Below are 18,453 nucleotides of genomic sequence, written 5' to 3'. Positions count from 1 at the left end.
AAACTTATTAGAATGCAATGAAAATCTGAAAGCGGATCACTTCATATCAATAACGCTTCCAAACATTATTAAAAAAAATTCAAATTGGTCCCTTTTTTTAATATTGAAAATGGCTAGTGGTTAGAGGTAGCTTTGGAAAACAGTGTGAAAATAATATTTTTCTAGAATACCTTCTATCTGGAGCTGGCACAAAAGGGCTTGTTTATACCACCAATTAGGAGCTGCCACGTCAGAAATTTAATGAGGAAACAGTACACTCTATCACACAGGATTATAACTCAATTAAAACTAAAATAATCAAATATGTATCAGATTAGAAGCAGAGACCTGGAGAAACAGCTCAAATTAATTGAATAGTGGAAAGGTCCTTGGGCCCTGGCTAAGATGGTAAAGGTGAGCAGTGAGGTCAGGGAAGATCTTAAGTTCAAATCTTTCCAATTAAACTAATTTGACAAATAGTAGAGAGCCTTGATATGGTATTTAATGATAATAGATAGTATTTCAAGAATGGGTTAGGCGTTGGTGCTGTTTCTCCAAGTCTCTACTTCTGATTTGATACGTGTTTGATGATTTTAGTTTTAATTGAGTTATAATCCTGTGTGATAGTGTATTGCTTCCTCATTAAATGTCTGACGTGGCAGCTCTTGATTGATGGCATAAACATGCCCTTTTCTGCCAGCTCCAGACCGAAGGTATTCTCATATTTTTTTTTTTATAACAAAAAGACTTTGTAACATCTTTAATGATTTGTGTTTTGATTGTCTCATTATTGCTTTGCACTTGGTTGCTGCTTGTTAGGTTATAGATTGACCTTATTTAATTAATCTAATTAACTAAGTTGGTTAATTGGTCAAATTACATGCAAATTAGATTAAGACACAATTAAATTACTAAACTAAATAGAGTGCAGTAGAAATTAAGTTTGACATGTTGATTTGATCACGATGAGAAACCCTTGTTAGCAAAACCCCACAAAGTGAATATCGAGTCACCACTCCTGAAGAATCTACTAAGGGTATGTTTGGTAGACTGTAATAGGCATTGTAATGTAATAGTTATTCTTATAGTTTAGCTATTCAGTAGTTTTGTTATGTTTTTATTACAGAGAATAACCCTTATTAGCAAAACCCCACCAAGTGAATATCGAGTCATCACTCCTGAAGAATCTACTAAGGATATGTTTGGTAGACTGTAATAGGTATTGTAATATAATAGTTATTTTTATGGTTTAGCTATTCAGTAATTTTGCTATGTTTTTATTCAGTGGCAGAGTTAGGATTTTAATTTAGGGGGGGCAAGATGAAAATAAAGAGCTGAAGATAAAATCAATTTCAATTTTTTTAATTAGTATAATTAAAAAATACTTAATTAATTAAAAAAAATTGATTAAAATATAATGTTAGTGTTAAGTTTTTTTCCCCCCTCATGTGTAAAGTTAGATTTAGTATAAATGTTGTTGTACTTAAGATACTTCATAGGTGACTACAAGTATATTTTTCAAATAAGTAAAAGATTTAAAAAAAAAAATCAATATATAGTCATTATTATACGAAGTTAATGGAGCTTCTTACTAATCACCGGCCAAAAAAAGTGTATTAAAAGTGGAGCCAAGAGTGACAGCCCCGTAGCACAATTACATGCAGAGTTGAAGACCATAAGCTTAGAGCAAAGAGAAACATATATAAAGCAAGACTAAATCTAAAAGATATATATATATATATATATATATTAAGGGGGTGGGGTTTGGGTGAGGTCAGGGGGGGCAATTGCCCCCTCTCGACCCCCCCTAGCTCCGCCTCTGTTTTTATTACAGAGAATGGTTATTCCTTATGAATAGTTATTCTTTAAAATAAGGAATAACTATTCATCTCCAAAAGGGTTGTAATAGCTATTCTTTAGTAGGTGTATTAATTTCTACAATTAATATATTTCTAAATAAACAAACTTTCTATATGCACATAACAATTATGAATATAAAAAATCATAAAAAATAACTAATCTCTCTTTTAAATTTAAAAAATATTATTTTTTAGGAAATATAATTATATGAGTAAGATATTTCCTAAAATATATCTTAAGTTTGATTTAAAATGTTTTCATTCCATTGTCTTTAGGGTTCTATTATTATATTGTCACCAAACAAATCTATATATTACTAAAAGTTGAAGTGTAATATTTGATGTTGCTACGCTCACGTTGAGCCACATCAGCAACCACATCATCATTTTTTGTTTCCAATTTTACTTATATATTTTTTAAAACATTTTCTCATTTAAGGTGACTTAAAAACTCCATTATTTAAAAATTAAAATATCTTTTAAGCATTATTTTTATTATTAATTTTCCAAAACTCTTCCTATCTTTTAACTCTTCATCTCCCCACTACTTTCTACCTTGATATCATTCTTTCTCTACTTTTTTTATCTTCCTTTATTTTGACTCTTCTTATTCTCAACATCTTACTATAAATTTGACATTTTCTTTTTCATTCTATCCATAGTTTTCTCACACAAAAAATGTTACCTCTCTCTCTCTCACTCTCAAATTGTTTTTCATTTTTTGTTTGATTTTTTTAATTTTTATTTTTATTGCATCAATTCTTTAGGTTGATGAATTTTTGTGTTAATTAGAATTCTACTTTGGGTTGTGCAATTTAGTTTTGTGTTTTAAGTTATCATCTTTTATATTCTCTTTGACTAAATATTATCTTATTGCATTATACATATAGTATATAATAATATAATGTTATTATATTACATAGAATGACTTAGATAATTCGATGTTTATTGATATATATATTTTATTTTTACTCTTTTTTCCTCTCAACTTATTTCATTCAATATTTAAATCCAGTCACATCCTCCATTCTACTACATTATGCAGTACAAATCAAGAATATGGCTAGACACAAACTTGTCTTCCTTTACCATACATTGGGGAAATCAATATATTTGCGTGATAACGGGTCATATAATTTATTATTTAGATAGCAACCTTTGAATGTGTCTAGGCCCATAGATTGAGCAATTTGTAGACTTAAAAGGCTATTGAGAATGAACTTTTTGAATCAAATCTAAAAAAATATGAACTACTATATATCATTTAGATAAAAAATTTGTGAGGGTCCTTTTTGGAAAGTGTCCAAGCCCAAGTTGAAGCAAGGACCCTAGGCCTTTGAGTTGTTATTTTAAGGGGACTGGGCTTAGTTCACTGCAGCTAAATGGGCTATTTACAAAACCAAGTAGTGCATAGAGCAAAAATCTTGCAATACGTACATACTAGCAAGAATATATATGTATTGAACAACAAGAAACAATAAAGGAACAATGTAATAAAGAGAGGAACGAATATATCGTTAAGGATCCTTAAAACACTAAGAAATGTTTCATTACTTTCTTTAGTTATAAATCACAATGTGCTCACTAAGCCGTATTACAAGGTTTAAATAAGCTCAAAAATTACAAACTTAGATGGCTATCTAAACCTCTAAAACTTGCAAAGTTTGAATCCCTTTGAATCCAAGTATGTTCTATAATGGTTGTTTTGAGATACCGGACGATATTCGTCTTTCTTTTACTACTTTCTTTGAGTTTTTGATAGAGTTTTCTTAATAATTCTGTTATGATTCACTATTTTTGAATGCCTCTTCAATGTTGGCTGCTTCTCTTTTTTATAGCGTCATTCTAGAATTCCGGGATACCATTGATTCCCTTCCTCTGCTCCCCTAGGTACCAGAGCCCACGTTGTGCCAGCCATTTTGATGACTGATCATTTCCTTGTTTCTCATAGTTTGCTTCTTTTAGTGCTGTTTCCCTAAAAGTTTCTTGCTAACTTTCCATTCTGGGGTGTCCTAACCTCCAATCTCTCTTCCCTCTAGGCTTCTAATCCTTACCTTTTTCAGACTTAGCTTTTGACTGTCCTTCTTTTGTCATTTTTTTCAGGTGAGCCGAATCCATTCCTGCCAGGTTGGAGGTTTTCCCGGCTACTTCTCTTTATAGTTCTTCTTTCTGGGTTGCCCGATGTACCAGCCCCTTGTTCATGAATTGTTATTCTCCACGCCTTCTGTTTCCTTTCTGCATCATTGGGTGACTGAGAAGGATGTATCTGTCCTTTGTTCTTTGTGTTTCTTGGTGCTCTTTTTGAATTGTCTTAATCTCATCCTAACTGTGTTGCATGTTTTGAGGATCCCGACCCCTTGGCAGTTTCTGGGTATCCCGGCCCAGTTCTTCCCACTGGACTTTCTTTGATTTTCTGATCTTGATGGACTGGACTTTTTCCTTTCTTCCCTCCGTTTCATGGCCCTAAGGCCTGTCCTTTTGTGGGTTCTGGGCTTCAAATCTTTCTTTTGATGGACTTGGGCCATCCTTTTCTCTTGTGGTGAGCTCAACCCTTTTATATGAGGTTCACCCACTTTGTTTTTTTCCTTTTGGGCCTTGGTGTTATAACTTTTTAGACCTCAACAAACTTTTATCATAGATACATTAATATTTTTTTTGCCACAAATTTAAATCATGCAAACTTAATAATTTTATATTATGTGTTAGCATCGTCTCTGCTTCATCTTCTTGTTCTTCTCAAAAATATTATGTATCATTTTTAAAGGATGCTAACAATATTGATCTTATGGGAAAAGTAACATAAAATACTGAGAAAAAAATGTTTTATATTACAATCTACTAAAAATGTTTTTTTTTTTTAAATATTTAAACCTTTTTATTTTTCATATCACTGACGTGTTTTACAACCACCACATGTGTCAACATAAGTCTTAATATTCTTAAGTTGTTTCGGCAAAAAGAAAAAAAAAAAAAAGTTGCCACAAACGATGAGTTCATGTAAAGTTTTTTGCAAAATGAAATATCTGTTTTGTAAGGCCACCAAACTTGATAATTTGCAAATGATGGAACCACTCGCAACAATATTTGCATAGTTATATAGTTCTAACTAAAGCAATAGTGTATACTTTTAGTCTTCAAAAAACACACATCTACAAGTGGTTAAACGTCCATCTTGCGTAATTTTAACTTTTCATATAATTTTACTTTTATATATTCATCTATTTTAATTTAGATATTTTTTCAAAAAAAAAAAAATGATTTAGATATTTATAAGTAAACAATGAAATAATGATTCATGAATAAAAAAAAAAAAAAATTATCTATACATATTGATCTTGTGTAGTTGTAACTTTACATATAATTTTGCATTTGCATATTCATCTACTTTAATTTAGATGTTTATAACTTAATAATGAAATCTATAAACAAGGTAATTAAAACAATCATATTTCTACAATTCAAAAAGTCACAATTTATTTTTTCAAAAAAAGGCCTTTTACATTTCCTTGGAATTATTTTTAAATTTTTTTTATAAAACCTTTGATATACCACTAATCTAACAACTTCATACATTAAAAAAAATTTAAGGCTCATTATTACTTCTTTTAATATATTGTGGATATCTTAATTGATTGAGAACAAACTAGAGAAATGCCTTTCATAATTCCTTGAAAATTTAGATTGAAAAAAAAAAAAAAAACCCTTTGACTTACGACTAACGTAACTACATCTATAACTACTTAAGCCATCCATGATATCTATTTCTTATTAGTAACCATAAATTTTACAACTAGCAACGAAACATATAAAGTAATGAAGAATAAATGAAGGAAGAAAAAAAGAAATGAAATCAAATGTCAATTAATAACCATTATTTGGAAAATAAAAAGGTGGTCAAGAGGAGTAAGAAATAAAATAGAGATGACTATACAGAGGACATTGAAAACTATATAGTGCAATAAAATCAACCATTACATTCACTTAATTAAATAATTAATCAACAATTAAATATAATAATAAAAAATTTAAACTTAAAACTAATCAAACTCTAACTAGGGAAATTTTATACACACACACACACACACCATGACTTAAGAAAATTTAATGACTAGTTCTACCTTTTATTTAAAAATGTCTATGTTATGCAAATCATCAACCAATAAATATATGATAATGGTAAAAAAAAAACGTTATAGACAAGATTATGAAAAATATGATAAAACTATATATATATATATATATATATTTTTTTTTTTATAAAAAAAAAAACTCTTTATAAAGTCTAGGGACTAAAATAGTATTTTATCAAAAAAATTATCACACGCAATGTGTGGGTCTATGACTAGTGAATAGTAATAAGCATTACATTATAGCATTTTGTATTCCTTGTAATATCTATTCCTATTCCTATGTAATTACCGTTCCAGTCTACCAAACGTGCTCTAACAAGAAAAACCAGCTATAAGTACAAGGGATCTTACCCTACATGCCTATCCTGAAGTACCTACTTATAATAGAACCTATTGAGCTATACCAGTCTCAGCTATAATCCCCAATTGAACTTGATCTTGTAGAAGATTTCTTCTTTGCATGAATCTCCCTATCCGTGACTAACTCCAAAACAACCTTTTTGATTGTTGTAACTTTACAGAGTTCTTCAATCCATGCTCGGATGAATTGGAAGTAGCTTCGCACAAAGCCCTAGGTGCATAAACGTTGCAGCAACTCCTGTTATGCATGAGTCTCTTTGTCTCTCTGATGGCGGCTTTAAAATATGTCTTTTATATGTTCTGGAACCCTAGTACACGAATCCCTAGAAGGCCAAGTCATCATGGGCCAAAAACTGAATTTTACATTCAAGTTACACGAGGCTCGATAGATCGAGAGGTGTTGAGCAAGTATCAAGGTTCATTAAAATCTCGATAGATCAACAGGTATCGAGCAAGTGTTGAGATTTATAGTTTTAGCTTTTCTTGTGTAGTTTCTTGAGCAGTCTTATGTCTTCAATAATACCACTTGTTAATCACTTTTGTACTACTTAAACACACTAGAAACTAATATTCAATTACATATAAAACGCGTTTTGATCTCAGATATGCCACATACCTTGGCCATCTGCTTTTGTTCTAATGATATAGTGCTATTCGTGTGACATTCAAACTCATATGGACAAAAAAAAAAAAAAAACAAAAGGCTTCATACACTTATTCCTCCTTTAATGAGGTGGAAAACAATAAATATTTAATGATGATACGGATAATAGTGTTTTTTTTTAACCGTTAGAGCTTTTAGAAATCTATGGTATAAAAAATGTGTAACTTTTTTATTTTAGAGGATCAATTGGTAAAAGTCATTTTGAATGATGTAAGATGATGAACTAGGGCATACGTCCATGCAAAGGTTTCTGCCAGTGATACAAGCCTCTCTACTATGCTGAGAATCCAGGTGAAATATTGGATCATTATAGGCTAGGCTTGAGCAGGGTTGGGTTTGTATTGTGTTGTGTTGTTTTGGGAGTTTTCTTTGTTTGCTTCCCGTTGGCAGCCCTGCTGCCAGTGTTGGGGTTTTGAGCTGTAATTGTTTGATTTTTTTTTTTTTTAATTATAAATAATATCACCTTATTCACCCAAAAAAAAAAAAAAAAAGAGAAATTGTCAACATTTCTTTTTGTAAATAAGGAGGAATAAGTGACTGAGCCATCTGTTTTTTAGCAACCCCAACTTAAGGTGATTCCAAAATCATGTGACATTCAAACTCAATTTACAATCAAAACCAAATTACTCATATACCATCTTAAGGACTAATAATCTAAGCGAGGTAGTTCAGGAGCATTTACGTTCAACCTCATAAAGCAAGTAAAATGCAGAGAAGTTTCAAGAAGTCATTTAGTAGAGACGCCTACAGATTGTGATGCCATCACCCACTGAAGCATGTGAAATTTGGATGCGAGGATCAGCTGCAAGAAATTTGTTAAACTCAATTGAAATCTCTCTGTCCTGTCTCCTGTGCTCTGGAACCAACGCTTCAGGCATTGCAACAAATCCTTTCCGGAGTGTGTTGTCATAGACAACTAGGCCATTCACCTTTAACAGTTTCATCAGCCTCTCATGGTAGTTCTGGTAACTAACCTTGTCAGCATCAACAAAAGCAAAGTCGAAACTCCCTTCATTTTCATGCTGCATATCCCCCACGCAGCCATAAAAAGAAAGACAGAAAAAGAAACATGACAAGCTCATTGTGGAAAACATGAAAGAAGACTAATAATAAGAGAAAGTTCCTCCTTACATTCTGTAATAGCTGATCAAGAACTGGTAAAGCCTCAGACTCAATGAAATCAATTTTGTCTGCGACACCAGCTTTCTTAATTATTGGCAACCCAATCTCAAATGTCTCCCGATTTACATCTATGGCTATGATCTGCAGTTTTATATGGCAAACCATAAGTAGTTTAATAGATAAGTATAAGGCTCTCACTGAAGAATATCCATTACAGACCTTGCCATCCTCTGGAATTGTAAGAGCAGTGAGGAGAAGAGAGTATCCTGTGAAGACTCCAACTTCAACTGTCATTTTTGCATTTACTAGATTCAACAACATGGCCATCAACTGGCCTGCATCTGGTGCAGTAGCCATCATTGCCCTAGGAAATGACAAGCTAATTATCTTTCTGAATGCTAAGAGACATTAAAAAAAAGAAAAAAATAGAAAAAAGAAACTTGAAAGTCCCCGCTAAGTCAGTTTAAAATCAGTAATGGTTGGTTGATACAAACAACTTCAGTATTTCTTTAGCACCAAGTACTGAATCAGTTAGATGATTTACAATATGCCTGTCATCGATTGTGTTGTGCACCAATTCTTAAGGTGGTATTCAAATACCACATGAACTAATTTTTTCTGTTTCCTTCCATGGAATTCATAATTCTAGAAATCTTAATTTGATAAGTTACATGTATCCATTTATACCTGAAGTCATTTCAAGATAATTAACTTCTAATTGCACCTTTTGTTTATCTTTCCTCTTTTGGTTTTCTCTATCAAAGGAACATGCAGAAGTTGCATTTCTTGTTGATGTTTCTAAACACCAAAAAAATTACCTTGACAAGAGTACACGAAAGAGCTAGCCAGTTAGTTACAATTTACAAAGAAGAACAATTACCTTGGATGACTAGCAGTGACATGCCTTAGCTCCTTGAGAAATTCTGGCTCACGTGGGTAAACACTAGTCTCCAGGATATACTGCAGCATCATTGAATAACGAAATTGCGAATTTAATCAAGAAAAGCTGAACAAAAAATAAAAAAATAAAAAAATAAAAAGAGAGAATGATATAGTACCTGATACAAATCATCACTCTGTAACAAACCCTTGGGAGGAGCACGTACGTTTTCCACATTTTGCTCCATTGCTTCTACTTACTGCATATTTTAATGAAGAAGAATAACTAAAGAATGATATCATTCAAAAATGGACAAGGGTTATAATATTCCAGCGGGCCAGCAATTTCATTGTTTATGAAGAGAGAAAACATAACTGCATATATATCTTAATCTCATGAAAAAAAAAAGAGGGGCCTTTTTATACACATAAATCTTCTTCACAGACTTATACTAATACTATGTTTGGTTTGCCACTAAGAAAACAAAAGAATAAATTTTTTTGAGTTTCTCCTATTTTCATCGTTTGGTTAGTAAATAGTGAGGAAATAGAAAAGATTCAAAATTTTCCTCATGTAACTAAAATTATCCCTCCAAAGATAGATGATATTTTAATAGAAAGTTAGTAACAAGAAGAAAAGTTACCAATTTTTTTTTTCTTCTGTCTAGTTTACTTGCATTTTCTCTACACAACCAAACAGCATAAAATAATTCTATTCTTTTCCTCTCTCTTATTTTCCATTGTTCATTTTCTCTCATAGAAACTAAACAAACAGGGCAGAGTATATATGACATCAAGGGTAAAGGTTGATTATCCTAGAAAATTGGACTGAATCAACTCCATTAACCACATCAAGCAGTAGTCTTGTATACTAACATGAAGAATACAAATCAAACCAATAAGTTCAATTACCAGAGGTTCCAAAAGCCTTGTGGCTCAATGACACTGTCTGGTTTTCCTATGAAAGAGAATCTGTGTTTGAATCCCTTCTCCCCCACTTGTTGTAAGAAAAACAAATTCAATTACCAGAGTCCGTAAACGATTAATCCCCAGTCTTTGCAAAATTCCTAGGTCTTTAGTACTGATCAGTTATAAAACATCATCATTTAGGCTACAACTATCTTCTCAAATTAGTTATTTCCATCACAATGTTTTGCACCTTAACACGTGTTATAATCTCACATTAGTCTGTTATATTATCCTCTTTATATTTATTTTAAACCAAACATTATGATTTATATTTCTTGTAAGTGCATCAAAACACTCAAAAAACCAATCTTGGTATTTCACTTAACCAAAGGGGCCTAACAAAAACAGAGGGTATAAATCAAAATTCGATTTCTATGTCCATACACCAAGGAAAAAAAAAAAAAAAAAATCATACATGGTCATTTTAGAAGGCTACCTTTAACATGGGAAGGGATTAGATTAACCATAATAAAGGAAACTATAGAAAATAATCACACCTACCCACAAAAGATACATAGAAATTATATAGTTCTAAACTATCCAAAAAACACAAAAAGAAAAAGTTCTAAGCGAAGTGAATGCTGCAGAATTATTTTGAAAAAAGTTAGAGAGAGTACCAATGGATTACGGTGTGAAAAAAATGGTTGAATCAGGAACTGAATTGGGCTTCCACAAGCGCCACACAGTTTTTCATTGCAACTTCCTACACCTTCATAAGGGAAAGTGGTTCACGTGTCAAACGGTCAATGAGTCGTGAGTGCTGGCGGAGACTGCAAGTTAGAAAAATTCAAAAAAGTGAAACACAGTTACTATTTACAGTTATTTGCAAAAAGACATCTCAACTATAGGGATACTTGTGTTTTTACTTTTTACACCCCCAAGCTATAAAAAGTTACAACTATTACCCAATTTGTAACAAATCTAGTCATTTACACTCTACTGTTCATCTTGATGATGTTAACTTTAATGGCCATTGTCCGAAAATTAGATGAAAAATCTGTCCAATGAAATTCCGATTTACAAAAATGCCATGTCAGCTTGAAAAAACACTTATTTATATTTATTTATTTATTTAACAAATAAGCCAAGCTCAAGTCAATATTTAGGCTTGATAATTAAATAAGTCAAACTCAAATATAAACGATACAATATTGGTTATCTATTTTTTATAAGTTCATAACAAAAATCATTCTAGCTAAAGTAATATATAATTTCAACTACAATCCATTTATTAATTATTAGCATAGATTAGTGAAAAAGGATAAAAAAATAGCTATGATGTTTATTATCTATGAGAAAAAAAATAAGTTAATCAAGGGGCTTGTGAACAATCTTGAGTTTGTTCAACAATAAAATAAACCAAACTTGAAAATTTAATCTAGTTTGTTTATAAGTTCGAGTTCAGCTCGTTTACATCCTTATCCACAATGGTGTACTGTGCAATTTAATCGGTTCGAAAAAGAAAATGGCCTTGGAACTGGAAGAATTGGGCAGCATAGAGATGTGTAATGCTTTGCCTACTCCTTTGTTATGTGACAATCATATGCAATTGTTTCTCAAGTGTTATTGGACTAGTTCCTCTTTTGACATGTGGATCATCATTTAATTTAGTTTTTCCAATATTAATAATTATCAAATTTCATATTTAGACAAAAAAAAAAAAAAAATCATATTATGTTAAACTTTCATATGAATTGTATGGGTTACAGACTTATATAACAAGTATTTAAAGATGCTTTTGTGTTTTGCGTCAACTTGCTTGTAATAATTGTGAGTAATGGGTACACTTTTTTTTACAAAAAAATTTCACAATCAATGAATTGTCAAGATATTATTAATTATCATTTAGGCTTATTACTAACACCACTTTATTGTCTACTAGTTACAACTCCCCACTTCAATGATTGTGAATAATTTTGTGAAAAAAAAATTCTAGACTTATTGATTTTTGTAGTCATGTTTAAATGATAGGATAAGGGAAGGAATTGCACTTTGGAAAGAACTTATCTTCTGCCTTTGGGGAAAGAGCAATAATTTGATAAAATTATAGACTGTTGGAGTAAGGACTTCTTTGTCAAGGACAATGGAATCAAATCCCACTACTTGAAAAGGAAGAGAGGAGGAAGAGAAAGGAAGAGAGGAGGAATGTTCTCTTCCTCCTCTTTTCCTTTTCAAGTAGTGGGATTATAAGAACACTCTCATAGGTGTGTCAAATGCCAAATATAATCCCACTACTTGAAAAGGAAGAGAGGAGGAATGTTCTCTTCCTCCTCTTTTCCTTTTCAAGTAGTGGGATTATAAGAACACTCTCATCAGGTGTGTCAAATGCCAAATATTTGGCATTTGGCACATCAAACACCAAAAACTATTCCTCATTAGCTCTTCTAAATCTCAAAAATTTGAGACATAGCTACAGTACTGTCTCAAATATAAGACGGTATGGACAGCCATGCCAAAACACTATTTGGCTTATTTAATTTGTTTTTTCTCTCTCCTCCTATCAGATGTCTCTCTCTATTATTTTAATATATTATTTTAATGTATAGTAAATATTATTTTAATGTGTAGTAAATATTATTTTAATGTATAGAATTATAGTATAGAACATCTGATAAATGATATGTTATAAAATGATGTATTAAAATAATAAAATAGATTTTTAGTGTGTCAAAATGACATTTTTTATGAGAGAACTGATGAGAATGCTCTAAATATATAAAAAACAGCAAGAGGGATCGCACCTCACTAGAACATTCCTCCTCTCTTCCTTTTCAAGTAGTGGGATTATAAATATATAAAAAACAGCAAGAGGGATCGCACCTCACTGGCATGACACACACATCTTTAACTTGTCATATAAGGCAAGAAGGCATATTCTCATTGTGATAAAAAAAGGGGAGAAAATAATGAGAATGATCCTCAGGCTTATTCAGGTAAAAGAAACTACAAAAAATAGACAGTGTACCTCAAATAGTTTGGAGGAATTTCCACCGACCTACAACATGACAATTTACAAGATCATCATTATGTATTATTTAAATTAGTTTGTAACCCCATGCATATGCATAGAATTACTTAAAAGATATATATTAAGATGCATAGTATAATTCTTACCTATATAATTTAAATATTATTGATAGTCATTCTTATAATTTTTTTAAAACTCTTTAAGAAGTATTGTAAGAATATTATTAAGTAGAAAATGTAAATTATCCAATTTCAATTTTATTTATTTATTTTTATGTTCATTAATTCTAGATACTTTGGTTTTTGTATACAATAACTCACTTGGATGGATATTTATGATGTGGTTTCACATTTGACTCCAAAATTAAGAAATAAAACTCTAAAAATAAATAATTTAAGCCACATGGCGCAAAATTGGACTTTAATTGTAAAATATAGTTATATTTTCTCTAAACTTTGCATATATATATATATATAAGTCATATAACTCATTAAAAAAATTCATGTGATTAAAACTACATATGGATAGTCTCTTTAATTGTCATATAGTATATTGGAGGAAAATAGCTCCAAATCGGTTAAAAACAAGTGAGAATGTTGGGGAGAGAAAATCTTGGAATAACTTCTATTGATAGGGGTGTCAATGTTCGACCCAACTCGTGAACATGACATGGGTTTTTGCGAGTTAGGAATGAGCTTTAGCAAGTTTGGGTCATAAACGGGTTAACCTGAAAGCGACACAATAGCGACATGATAAGAAACATGTTATAAGCGGATCAACTCGTGTAACCCACAATAGACATGTTTGACACGTAAATTTATTTGTGTCAATCCGAAATAACTCATTTAATACAACTAGTATAACAAATAAATATTCATTTTATTTTAGATTTGTCAAATACTTTTTATATCCAACCTATATTTTAAATTTAAAAAGAAAAGTGAGTAATTACAAAAACTTACAAGAGATATAATTGGAAATTGAAACTTTACAAACCCTGAGGATATTAAATTTTTGTTGAACTATGTTATTTTGAATTTGGGTTGAAGTGTATGCATTTCTTTTAGGGTGTAAAGAACTTATTTCTAAATAGATGTTATATTTTTGTTGAACTATGTTATTTTGAATGTGGGTTGAAGACTTGAAGTGTATGCACTACTTTTGGGATATAAAAAAAAAATATTTTTAGATAGATGTTATATTTAATATTATATAGGTTAAAATGGTTTGTGTTATATTCGTGTTATGTGTCAACCCAACACGACCCGTTTATTAAGCGTGTCAAGTGGGTTGGGTCAGGTCAACTCACTTTATTAACAGGTCGGGTTAGAGTTGAAGGATCATGACACGATTATTAAATAGGTCGGGTTCAAGTTGAGCTATTTAGTCGAATATCCCTACCTTGACACGATATGAACCTGATATGTTAACTCGAATTTACACCCATACCTATTGAGTAGTTAATATAACATATAATAACATCATTTAACCCCAAAACTTAAGCCTATGATTTTGGGCCCAATTATGTTATATTAATCATTTACTTTTATCATTATTTTTTAGCGTAGGACTTCACTCACACCGTCACACGTATATGTTGATAAAACCTTAACATAAAAAACTGCTCTCAGCAGATAGGTGCCCGTGGGGACCAAAGGAGCCCTTGGAGCCATTGATAGTGTCAACATTCTTTTGTTGATATGGAAGAAATGGGTGAAGCAATCTGTATCTTAGCAACATCAGCATCTTCTGATTCAAAGTTGCAAACAGTTACATATGATAAGTAATATGCAATGAAGTAATAATCTATGCTGGCTACTTCGGGTGAATTTTACATTCCAGCTCATAAAACAAGTAAAGAAATAAATACTTGTGATGCTGCTTAGTTTGTTCTCATGCATTTCCTTTCTATAGAGAAAAGAAAACAAAGTAAAATACAGATTAAATCCAAGCAGTAATTCAGTAGAGACGCCTGCAGATTGTGATACCATCACCCACTGAAGCGTGTGAAATTTGGACTCGCTGATCAGCTGCAAGTAATTTATTAAGCTCAATTGTCAACTGTCTGCCGGGTTTCATGAACTCTGGAACCAATGCAACAGGCATTGCAACTGACCCTCCCCAAAGTGTGTTATCATAGACAGCTACCCCACCCACCTTTAACAATTTCATCAGCCTCTCATGGTAGTTCCAATAATTGACCTTGTCAGCATCGACAAAAGCAAAGTCGAAACTCCCTTCATTTTCATGCTGCATAAGCCCCATCCCCCGCAGTGAAAAAAAGAAATAAAGAAAAAGAAACATGAAGACCTTATTGTGGCAAGCATGGAAGAAGATTAATAATAATAAGAGGAAGCAATCCTTACATTCTGTAATAGCTGATCAAGAACAGGTAACGCCTCAGACTCAATGAAATCAATTTTGTCAGCAACACCAGCTTTCTTAATTACCGGCAACCCAATATCAAAAGGGTCCCGATTTACATCTATAGCTATAATCTGCAGTAATCTACAAGAAACCATAAGTAATTTAATAGATAAGTAGAAGATACATAAGATTGTCCATTACAGACCTTGCCATCCTCTGGAATTGTAAGGGCAGTGAGGAGTAGAGAGTATCCCGTGAAAACTCCAACTTCAATAGTCTTTTTCGCGTTTACTAGCTTCAACAGCATGGCCATCATCTGACCGGCATCTGGTGAGGTAGCCATCATAGCCCTAGAAAACGACAAGCTAATTAATTTTCTGAATGCTGTGAGATAAAAGATACTTGAAAGTCTCCAGTAACTCATTTCGAAGGCATGCTCATGAATGTGTACCATAACAAGTTCAATAATTCTTTCAATGCCAACTACTGAACCAGTAAGATGATTTAGCCGTATCCATGCCATCCATTGTCAAATGCATCATTTCTTGAGGGAGTATTTGAATATCACAAGAATCAATTTGCTCCATTCATTCACATGGCATTTCTTAATTAAAGAAATTTTAAATAGCTTAACAAGTTAACATGGAATCCACACAGAAATTTTCATTTTCACGCTGGGGTTTCTAAACACCTACTAAGTTACATTTATAAATTTCAGAACATACAAGAACTATAGTAATTGAAAGAACAAGCACCAAGTTAGTTAGAAAGAAGGACAATTACCTTGGGTGGCTAGCAGTGACACGCCTTAGCTCCTTGAGAAATTCTGGTTCACGTGGGAAAACACTAGTCTCCTGGATATACTGCAACATTGTTGAAGAATGACATTAAGAATTTAAAAAAGAAAAGAAGAAAAAAAATTATCAAAAAAGAAAAGAAAAGAAAAGATGAACACACACACAAACACACAAAAGAATGGTATTGTACCTGATACAAATCTTCACTCTGCAATAAACCCTTGGATGGGCTAGATACCATTTTTGCATTTTGCTCCATTGCTTCCAATAAAGGCCTAGGGTCATGAGGAGGAATCACTATAAGAATAATACCATTTACAATGTATAATAATGATAGGATATACCAGCAATTGTATTGTTTATGAAGAGAGAAAAATTAACAAATCTGCATATATATGCTAACTCAAATAATGTGAATCTCCTTCACAAATCTGTGTTACGTTTAGTTAAACACTGAATAAAAGAAAACAATGGAAAATTTTTAATTTCTCTTATTTTTTCATTGTTTGGCTAGTAAGTGAAAATCGACAGTGAGGTAAAAGAAAATAAAGATGGAAGAAATTGTTCAAAAATTCACTGGTCAAGTCAACTAAAATTTTCTCTAAAAAAATTGACGAGAAGGAAAAGTTAACAAATGTATCTTTTCTTATCTCTAGTTTCCTTCCATTATCTCTACATAACCAAACAACATGAAATAATTCATTTCTCTTCCCTTCTTTAGTGTCTATTGTCTAACCTTCAGGGTGTTTGTCTTGTCCACAATAAAGCCTGTCATAGAAAATCTCAAAGTGTACACATATATATATATATATATATATGTGACATCAGGGATAAAGGTTAATTGTCTTGGCAAAATGGACTGAATCAACTACTCAGCCCCGTCAAGCAGTACTCTTTTTGGAGAACATCAAGATTGTAATTCAAACCAACTATTTCAATTAATTCCCAGCCACTGCAAGATGCTCAGGTCTCAATTTTAATATCATCATATAGGTTACAACTATTTTATGAAATTAGTCCTTTTCCAACACAATATTTTGCACCCATTGATGCATATCATGTCTTATTGACTCCTGGGCATTCTTATTTTAATATTGTCATATAAGTCCTTTTCCAACACACTGCATCACTTTTTTTTCACTCAAGAAACAACCTCGGTATCAAAAAAGAAAAGAAAAAGAAACAACCTCGGTATCTTACCTGGACTTGGACCTGGACCGAAGGGGCCCAACAAAAAACAAGGAACCCCCAAAAAAAAAAACCAAAACCAAAACCAAAACCAAAACAAAACAGAGGGTATTGATCAAAATTCAATTGTATGCCCGTATGCCAGACAAAAAGCATAGATATCCGTTCTAGAAGGCAGCTTTTAACTTCGATTAGTCATATGAAACATCTAAGATACAAAACTTTTAGAAGATAATAAATGTCACACAAAAAAGAAGAAGATTATATATAGAGAAGTGAAGCATGCTTAGATTAAGTTATACCTGATTTAGTAAAGCAAATGAGGGAGAGAGTACCCAAGGGATAGTGGCGTGAGGAAGGAAATAAATGGTTGAATCAGAATTCAGAATTTCAGTAGTCAGGAGTCAGGACCCTGAAATCGAATGGAGAATCCCACCTACAGCAACCGGTTTTTGGGGTTGATACAAGGGTTTTCAATGGTTGGATGCACAACAACAATAAATCATTACTCCTGATAAAGAGATAGACATTGTATTGCTTTTTTGGTTTGGTTTACCCGGTATTTTTTGTCCTGGACAGCTCCTTTTGTTTTAATCATACAATGACAGCTAGGAGATTTTAATCGCCACATTTTATTTAGTTAATAGATATTGTGACATTTTCTCATTAAAATAAAAAAAAAGATTCTAGTTAAAAAGATATGAAGGTAAACCAAATCTTTATTTTGTTCACGGGGCGATAAAAAAACAAAATAAATGAGAATTATTTATTACCATGAATTCTTTTTGGCTAAAATACAAAACTCACCCCGAAGTTTCACTACTTTTTATTTCAATCTTTTAAGTTTAAGTTTTGTCATTTCAGTTTTTTAAGTTTTATTTATTCACAATTAAGTCCCTCATTAACAAACTGTTAGTTGTTGCCGTTATCCCACCCATACAACATCGTTTTTACCCTTTATTTATTTATTTAAAAGAAAGTTAATTAAAAAAAAAAAAAACAGAAATTAATCAATGTCATCCCTCCCATCTGAAAGAACACAATTGCAATCCCACCTACCTGATACCCTAGCCTAGCCTGATACTGAGAGGGAGAAAGAGAGACATTGAGAGGGAGAAGGAGAGAGAAAGAGAGATCGAGAGGGAAAACAGGGAACTGGAGCCACTGAATT

The 18,453-nt window shown here is 32.0% G+C and overlaps 2 protein-coding genes across 2 annotated transcripts; both read right to left on the bottom strand.

Annotated features, from left to right (window-relative positions):
- Positions 1-7,553: 7,553 nt before the first annotated feature.
- On the bottom strand, positions 7,554-10,732 carry LOC115976162 (probable caffeoyl-CoA O-methyltransferase At4g26220). Its single transcript, XM_031097304.1, has 6 exons — positions 10,580-10,732; positions 9,173-9,253; positions 8,995-9,074; positions 8,334-8,478; positions 8,124-8,255; positions 7,554-8,014 (listed from the first exon to the last, which is right to left on the bottom strand). The coding sequence occupies exons 2-6, from the start codon at positions 9,239-9,241 to the stop codon at positions 7,724-7,726; spliced, it is 717 nt and encodes a 238-aa protein (XP_030953164.1). The 5' UTR covers positions 9,242-9,253; positions 10,580-10,732; the 3' UTR covers positions 7,554-7,723.
- Positions 10,733-14,644: 3,912 nt separating this feature from the next.
- Positions 14,645-17,852, bottom strand: LOC115976161 (probable caffeoyl-CoA O-methyltransferase At4g26220). The gene is made up of 6 exons (XM_031097303.1): positions 17,585-17,852; positions 16,285-16,369; positions 16,081-16,160; positions 15,503-15,647; positions 15,297-15,428; positions 14,645-15,180 (listed from the first exon to the last, which is right to left on the bottom strand). The coding sequence occupies exons 2-6, from the start codon at positions 16,351-16,353 to the stop codon at positions 14,890-14,892; spliced, it is 717 nt and encodes a 238-aa protein (XP_030953163.1). The 5' UTR covers positions 16,354-16,369; positions 17,585-17,852; the 3' UTR covers positions 14,645-14,889.
- Between the last annotated feature and the right edge of the window lie 601 nt (positions 17,853-18,453).

This window comes from Quercus lobata, chromosome 2, assembly GCF_001633185.2.
Source record: "Quercus lobata isolate SW786 chromosome 2, ValleyOak3.0 Primary Assembly, whole genome shotgun sequence".
NCBI lineage: Eukaryota > Viridiplantae > Streptophyta > Magnoliopsida > Fagales > Fagaceae > Quercus > Quercus lobata.
This window is presented reverse-complemented; position numbering and strand designations above follow the sequence as displayed.